Here is a 9,070-nt window from a genome sequence, read left to right as displayed (position 1 = left end):
ACTCCTCTCTGCAGATCTTCTCCAAGTCATTAAGGTTTCGAGGCTGACGTTTGGCAACTCGAACCGTCAGCTCCCTCCACAGATTTTCTATGGGATTAAGGTCTGGAGACTGGCTAGGCCACTCCCATTCACGCGTCATCGCGTTTCCTCAGAGGGGAAGGGCACGTACACACGTTGGGGCGGTCCATTTAACAACGATGGGAATAAAAACAGGACCATGGAAAGAACACAGGACACAGAACAGCAATTTAAAGGAAGACGTCGAAAAGCGAGGACTGCGAACTGTCCGTGGAACAAGCGGAGATAGTCCATGACAATGCAGCGGTGTTGGCACATGAAGCGGCACGAGACGGGAGTGCGTCGGGCTACCGGATTCCTGATGGTGATGCTCTGGCTCCAAGCATCACTACGCGTCACTGAGGTAACGTACCAAACTGCACACTAGCGTACTACATTGTAATGTCACTGACCACGTGGATACAGATGTTGCCGGTGCGCAAAAACGCATGCAACATTCTATCCACTATGAGAAATAAATCCCATCTGTAGCCTATGCGTATTATTTTTCCTGTGTTTACACTCAGAAAAATAAGCACTAAACTTTAGCTTTCCTTGTCACTTGTCACTGTGATGATATACTCTAGACTTATATATGGTAATGTACCTTAACTGCACCGTAAGCACCACTGATGTACCTTTAAATATTAGAGTAATACTTTAAAGTTACACCACAGGCACCTTTTTTCCAAGAGTGAATTTCCACTTCATATGTAATGCATTATTTCATATGTAAATCTCTCAAAACCGTTTTTTTAGGAGGAGAGTGTTAAATAGTGTATTGACACAAATAACTCCATGTCTATGTCCCCAAATAGATACTATAATACTTATATGCATATTTATAGTATGTCAAAATAGTATATTGACCTCCTGGATAATACACATACACCAAATAATATACACCAAACAAACTCATAATAATCCTCTGTTATACTTTTTGGCCAGAAGCTTATGTAGCTGAGGACTTTAGTATATAGGTATACAATTGCCCGTTTTGTTTTGTGAGTGTTTTTAGGACCCCACAGTATTAGAAAGTTTGTTTGAATATTCTGTACATGTTGAAATTTTTCACTTTACTGCTCTTTATTCTAGGCAGCAATTATTCCGAAGCAATCAGAGGGCCATGGTAAGCTTTTATATTCTACTATTTAGAAGTTCTTTGTTTTAAATTCATTTGAAATCCAGTTTAAACTTGTTATGATGTGCACATTTTGGAGGTCGACTTTCTTTTTTTGTTGTTGAGCAGATTACCAGACAGATGTTCAGAGATATGTAGCTGTCTACCCATCGAAGAATACGAGACGTGCTACAGATACAGTGCGACTTCAGAGTAAGCACCTCAATCATCAGTTACTCTAGTTCACGTTAACAAGAAAGCATTTGATTCTTTCTGAATTGTTCAAGCCTTCACATAAACATCTGTTTACATGTACATGAATCGAAGCCAATTTGACCACCGTGCCTAAATCTTTCTTCCTCTCTTATAGCTGCAGTAGGACCAGATGGGAAAGTGGTTCCAACTTTATATGAGAACAAAATTTACATTTGGCAGACCCACACTATCAGTGGAAACCTATTCAAACTGGAGGACAACGGCACGTCCCTTGTTGTGTCTAAGAAAGGCCTATACTTTGTGAATCTGAGAATGAGCTACTATATTCCTGATATGCATACGTGTACGAGCAATTTGTTTTTGAGTACCTCTATTAAGCAGCACCATACTTCATACACTAAATGGATAGATGTCATAAACAGCAAAGACACGATGCAATGTGTGGACTACTGGCATCAGTCTGTTACTTTAAGTCAAGTGGTCAGGTTTGGGAAAGGAACAAAGCTAAGAGTTCTCATAGACCCAGTGAACTATTCTTATATAATTGGGGATACCAGCACTTTCTTCAGTGTCACTCGTCTGTAGTATGGTTCCTAAATTTGAACCCATATTTTGGTGTTGATATTGTGTAATGTTGGATGAAGCTGTATAATATTTTATACAGATTCATCCAACATTACATAATATTAAAAAGTTACAAGTGGGTTTTTCAAACACTTATGCGCAAATCACAGAGCAAAAAGGAACCATTACTTTTTAAATATATAATATTTGTTTGCATTTTGCTTGTTTCAGTAGAACTTTTCTGAACTACAACGTAGAAATTCTTATTAAATTCCGCAACATGTTTCCATAAGGAATTCATATACTGAATATCATATATTGAATGAAAAGTAAGGCCTTCTTGTTATTAGTCTTTTATGATATTAAATGGCCCAGAATTTTTATGGTTTTCATTGCCAGTTGGCGATGGACATGTTTTATATTAAAACGTCTTTTTGTGATGATGTTCCATTGTGCTAATTGACAGTTAAATAAAATAAATAAATAAATAAATATTTTTGTCAATTTCTTTCTGACAGACAGATTCTAAAATGTAGTATGGCATTTAAAACATCCTATAAGGAGTTGTACTGTGCAACTCAGATATTTCTAGTATAGCTAGGCAGATGTGTTTACAGTGGTGTTTGAAAGTTTGTGAACCCTTTCTATATTTTTGCATAAATATGACCTAAAACGACATCACATTTTCACACAAGTAGTCAAAGTAGATAAAGAGAACCCTATTAAACAAATGAGACAAAAATATAACACTCAGACATTCATTTATATCTGAGAGTGGCAAAAGTATATAAACCTTTGCTTTCTGCATCTGGTGTGACCCTCTTGTGCAGCAATAAATGCAACTAAACATTCCAGTAAGTGTTGATCAGGCCTGCACATCGGCTTGGAGGAATTTTACCCCATTCCTCAATACAGAACATCTTCAAAAGCTTTCTCCAGATCCTCAGAATCTTTTGATGAAATTATGTACTGTAGATGAGATATTCATGGTCTTCACAATTTTACATTGAGGAACATTATTCTGAAATTGTTCCACAAATTGTAGATGCAGTTGTTTACAGATTGGTGAACCTCTGCCCATCTTCTGAAAGACTCTGCCTCTCTAAGATACACTTTTTATTCCCAATCATGTTACTGACCTGTTGCCAATTAACCTCCAGATGTTTATTTTTTCTAACACTTACATTTGCAGCCTTTTGTTGCCCCCGTCCCAGCTTTTTTGAGATGTGTTGTGGTCATCAAATACAAAATGATCTTTTTTTCCCTTAAAATGGTACATTTCCTCAGTTTAAACATTTGATATGTTTTCTATGTTCTATTGTGAATAACATATGGGTTTATGAGATTTGCAAATCATCACATTCTGTTTTTATTTATATTTTACACAGCGGCCCAGCTTTTTATGGAATTGGGGTTGTTTTTTTAGAATTCGCTGGCATACTTCAGAATTCATTGTTCCATCAGTGATGGCAAGCCGTTCTGTCACAGATGCAGCAAAACAGGCCCAAACCATGATACTACCACCACCATGTTTCACAGATGGGATATAAGTTGCTATGCTGGAATGCAGTGTTTTCCTTTCTCCAAACATAACGGTTCTCATTTAAACCAAAAAGTTATATTTTAGTCTCATTCATCGGCAAAACATTTTCCATTAGCCTTCTGGCTTGTCCACATGATCTTTAGCAAACTGCAGATGGGCAGCAATGTTCTTTTTGGAGAGCAGTAGTAATGTTATTCACTGGTCTCCTGATGGTGGATCCATGAACATTGACATTAACCAATGTGAGAGAGGCCTTTAGTTGCTTAGAAGTTACCCTAGTGTCCTTTGTGACCTCGTGGACTATTACACGTCTTGCTCTTGGAGCTCTTTGTTGGTCGACCACTCCTGGAGAAGGTAACAATGGTCTTGAATTTCCTCAACTTGTACACAGTCTGTCTGACTGTAGATTGGTTACAGAGAATAGACTGTGGAGAGTCCAAACTCTGTAACATTTCCATGCTGATAAGCATCAACATTTCCATTTTCATTTTCATAATTTCCTCAACAAATAATTTTTTTGCCGCATTTGTTTAACTGGGTTCTCTTGGTCTCCTTTTGGAACTTTTAGGACTGAAAATCTGATGATGGTTTAGGTTATATTTATGCTGATATATATAGGAATTTCTAATAGTTTTAGAACTTTCAAGCACCACTGTATCAATTCACAAAAAAAAAAACTGTATGCATGACTGTCTGTACCACAAATAAGAAAAATAAATAAATACACACACACACACACACGTGCGCGCGTAAACTAATAAAGGATGATTGTGCGTAACATATCCTATTTCTGATTCTCACAGGATGTTTTTTGTTTTTCACACCATCCTGTGTAAAAGTGTTCCCTGTCAAAGATCCCAAGAGATTAGCAGTTTCTGAAATACTCAAACCAGTCCATATTAGATTATATTACTTTATTGCTGGTTCAGCTGCAAGTGCAGGTATTCATTGTTTATTGAAACTGTGGCAAACAATACAGAAACACAAAAGGCAGAGTAGGTAAGAGTAGGTAAGATTCAGATAATGAACAAACAATGTAAACTAATCAAAAATGAGAACTAGATCGTAAATCAGGGAGACAAACAGCAATTCAAAGGCTTGGTGTAAATTGCTACAAAATGAGACATAATTCATGAGTAAATAAGAACATATACTTCGCAGTGAGTGTATGGAGTGAAAGTCTTTTCATATTGTGAGAGTGGTGTGAGTCCAGGTATGTGCAATCAGTAATCTGGTGAATGAGAATGTGAGAGAGTTTGGTTGTTGAAGTCCTCAGAGCCATGTTTGTAGGCTGCGTTGTATTCTGGGAAGTGTACACCTATTCCTGTCTTCTGCTGTTAGGTTTGGCATTTTTTGCATTCTGAGATGCTTTGAGTGTTTATATTAGCTACCACAGCCTTCCTGTAATGTAAGAGCAGTCTAGACACTCTCCTCAGACTTCACTCATCTACAAGCCATTTCCACTTATAGAGCTGCTGCTCACAGGATGTTTTTGTTTTTCACACTAATTTGTGTAAACTCTAGCGATTGTTCTGTGCTAAAATCCCAGGAGATCCAGCTTCTAAAATACTCAAACCGGATCACATCTCCCCCCATTCTAATGTCAGTTCCTCCAGGATTTTGCGATTGCAGAAATGAATTCAAAATCAACCAAACTATGTAATAGATAACAACATGCCCTTTTCAATTCACATGCATCAAACATGAGTACAGCTAAGGTCTGATTTACCAGCAAACATCACTGGCCGCGCTAAACAATTTTGTGCAATTGCAAATTCGCCAATTCAAATAGTTTTCTGCAAAAAAAAAAAAAAGACACAAAGCTTGGAAAATTGGCAATTAAAAAACAAAAAAAACAATCAAGCATTCACAACACAAACATACCTACATGCATGCATACATAGGCCTACATACACTCACTGAGCCCTATTTCAGAACACTATACACACAGGTGGGTAGAGTAGGCAAAAATGTTACTCAAGTACAAGTAAAATGACTTATAAAAATAATTACTCAAGTAACAGGAAAAGTAACATTGTTAATAATTACTTGAGTAAGAATAATAAAGTATCCAGTGAGAAGACTACCCAAGTAGCAAGTTACTAGGTACTTTAGATCAGGGGCATAGATCTGGTTTGAACATTGGGGGGTTGAAGTATGAATGGGTATATAATGCTTCCCAATATTTAATAAATAAATAAATAAGTAAATAAATAAATTACCCCCCGCCAGCTTTGTTATATCTGCAGTGTCATTACATGCTCTGCTTAGCTATCGTTCTATCTATCTACCCATCCATCTGTCTAATCTCTCTATCATTCACAAGCATTTATGATCAAATGATTGTTTCATTAAAAAAATTACACAGGGCATTAGGTCAGTCCAAATGAATGCACACTGTAACTGATTAAAACTTATACACATCCTTTAGTGTGAACAACCTTCTTGTTGTTGTTGATAATAATAGGAACTATTAAAATAAAATTTAACTAACACAACACAAGGCAGTTTTTGGCTAACTTGTCATATTGACATTCATGGCTTAAATTGCAATGAATTAGCTAGTTAGCTACAATATATGTGGAGAGTTGTTAGCTATATTACACCATATTTTCCTACCTCCTTTTGAGTACATGTTTTATATTTTTACTCTCCCTCTCTGACCAGCAATGTAAAACAGGATTCTCTTCACATTCAAGCTCCCAGTACCCTCTCCAAGTCAAATGGCAGAAATCAAGTGCTGTGTTGTGAGGCAATAGTTGGGCAATACCAACTTGCGCAACTGAGTTTTTTTTGTTGTATTTTTATCTGATCTATTATTACGAACTCACAATCGGTTTAGAACACCAGTAATGATACAAAGTTAATTTACTTCTACATATATTTCAGTTGATCCTGGTATAAATATTAGGGGAGAGGGGATTGTAATTGCTCCCACTGGAAACTACGCCTCTGCTACGGATCTGATTCAAATGAAGGGAAAATACTTCTACATGGAAAACTGGTTAATAACTTGGGGAGGCTACTGATAAAAGAGATGTACAGCAGAGATGTGAATGTATGTTTGACACCATACAATGGTGAAATGCTTATAATATAACTAAGACAAATTTTACTGCGATGAGGTAATGATCTGAGATGAGTCACTCACTGCTTTTATCACATAGAAACGACACTACGGCTCTGTTTATGACACTAGACACATTTAGTTGGAGCTAAACTCTGCAGATTCGAAGAACCTTTTAATGGATCATGCTTCACTGTTGCCAATACAGTATAGACCTCACTGGCAAACACAAGTTATTGTATTTCAATCATAAACATAATTACTTTAATTTTTATTATTTGTTATGCTCAATATAACAGATGTTATATTACATCTGTTCATTTCTCAAATTTCATGAATAAATGAGACTTTTCCCCAGATTTCTACTAGCCCTAGCTCTGTAACCAGTGGGATCTCAAACTCACAGTTATCCCAGCAGAACCAAATCCTTCATAGAGGACTTGTTTCTGTGAATTTCAGGTTTGTATCTGGTCCTCCACAAGAGATATTCAACCTGAAATTGAGGGGAATTTTTTTTTAATAATAGCACTTTCTCCCATTTAAAAAAAGAGAGGAGTCTCAAACCTGACATGTTCTGCATGTACACTATACTTAGCTAGGTAAGCAATAAAAAATTAAGACCGAGACTTGAACCCTCATTATAAATTGACCCTAAAAGTGGAACTGTGAGCAATCTTGAGCATTTCATTTGGACTAAAGACCTAAACCTTTGGTCTCTTCTTCAGGAGCTGAAATGCAATTGGGTTGAGGTCTGGTGATTGACTTGGCCAGTCTAAAACCTTCCACTTTTCCCCTGATAAAGTCCTTTGTTGAGTCGGCAGTGTGTTTTGGATCATTGTCTTGCTGCATGATAAAATTCTGTAAATTGGCAGACGAAATGTTCCTGTAAACATCTGTATTAATTCTGCTGCTACCTTCATGCATTATATCATCAATAAAGATCAGTGAACCTGTTCCAGAAACCGCCATGCAAGGCCAAGCCATGGCACTACCTCCACCATGTTTCACAGATGAGCTTACAGATGTACAGATCCTCTCTTTCTCCACACTTTCACATTTCCATCACTTTGGTAGAGGTTAATCTTGGTTCCAGAACATTTGTACCTCATCTCTGTATTCTTTGCAAATTCTAATCTGACTTTCTGTTACTTACTGCTGATGAGCGGTTTGCATATATATTTCACCTCTCGATGTCTTTTTCAAACGATGAATCGTGATAAGTTCATCCCTGCCCTGTGGGGGTTGTTGGTGATGTCACTGCCTGTAGTTTTTGTTTTGTTGTTGCTGTGACTGTTCTTTTTTGGGGCCCTATTTCCTCAAGTAAGTTCTGGCAAAGCACTTTACTAAGGCATATTAATCTTTTGATCTCAAACCCAATGTCTTCAGTCTACAGCAAAAGCAAATGAATTGGCATATTTTCATATATAACCGTTTCTGCCTGGACTGGCTTCAATTAATTCTACATAATCATTTGGATTAATCCAAGTTTCTGTTAAACACAGAACATTAAACTCCTCTAATTGTTTTTATTTAGAATAAGTGCTTTAGATGTAAGAGATCTAATATTTAACATTTCTAATATTTACAGTATTAAAATTGATGGGACTAATTTAACCTTTAACATTAGTTTAAAAGGGTTTAACACTACCTAAATATCCATAAGCACATGATTATAACTAATTTAGCAAATGTTGCTGAATTATCTAGCCTAACTGGATCATTGATAGTATTACTAATTTAGCTAATATAACTAATTAATGTGTGTTGTTTATATGAGGGGGGCACGGTGGCTTAGTATTTAGCATGTTTGCCTCGCACCTCCAGGGTGGGGGGTTATGAATTCCACCTCCACCCTGTGTGGGCGAAGCTTGCATGTTCTCCCAGTGCTTTGGGGGTTTCTTCTGGGTACTCCGTTTCCTCCCCAGTCCAAAGACATAGATTGTAGGCTGATTGTCATTTCTAAATTATCCGTGGTGTGTGATTGTGCCCTGCAATGGGTTGGCACCCCATCCAGGGAGTCCCTGCCTTGTTTCTATCCCGAGTTCCCTGGGATAAGCTCCAGGGTCCCCCATGACCCTGTGTAGGATAAGTGGTATGGAAAATGGATGAATGGATGGATAGATGGATGTTTATATGAGCTGACAAGCTGTCATCTGTCAAAGTAATGAAACAGTGAGGTGGTTGTATTAGATTTTTGCAAAGCAGGACAAATAAACCAACCTGCTGTGGTAGATTAGACCTAAAACACAGCCATCTACAGTTAAAATCAGTATTAACTCTGAAAGTTAATACACTTGATTGAAAGGCAGTTTGTGAAAGTGATTTCTTGCAAGTCGCTTAATGTGGATAGACTCCTTTCATATTGATAAAAGAAAACTGCCCTTTTCTTTCAGATCCTCTCAAAAAGAAGAAGTGAAGAAAGAAAACAGCAAAGACTATGGGAAAAATTCTATACATGTCAGAAAGGCTTGACCGTAAACTTTATCTTTAAACATGTCTGAAC

General features: G+C 37.1%; 1 protein-coding gene across 1 annotated transcript; it reads left to right on the top strand.

The window, feature by feature from the left end:
* Window positions 1–207: 207 nt before the first annotated feature.
* On the top strand, window positions 208–2,449 carry LOC108259733 (uncharacterized). The gene is made up of 4 exons (XM_017459441.3): window positions 208–421; window positions 1,153–1,186; window positions 1,307–1,390; window positions 1,548–2,449. The coding sequence occupies exons 1-4, from the start codon at window positions 311–313 to the stop codon at window positions 1,976–1,978; spliced, it is 660 nt and encodes a 219-aa protein (XP_017314930.1). The 5' UTR covers window positions 208–310; the 3' UTR covers window positions 1,979–2,449.
* The last annotated feature ends 6,621 nt before the right edge of the window (window positions 2,450–9,070 follow it).

The sequence above is a fragment of the Ictalurus punctatus genome, chromosome 28 (assembly GCF_001660625.3).
Source record: "Ictalurus punctatus breed USDA103 chromosome 28, Coco_2.0, whole genome shotgun sequence".
Taxonomy (NCBI): domain Eukaryota; kingdom Metazoa; phylum Chordata; class Actinopteri; order Siluriformes; family Ictaluridae; genus Ictalurus; species Ictalurus punctatus.
This window is presented reverse-complemented; position numbering and strand designations above follow the sequence as displayed.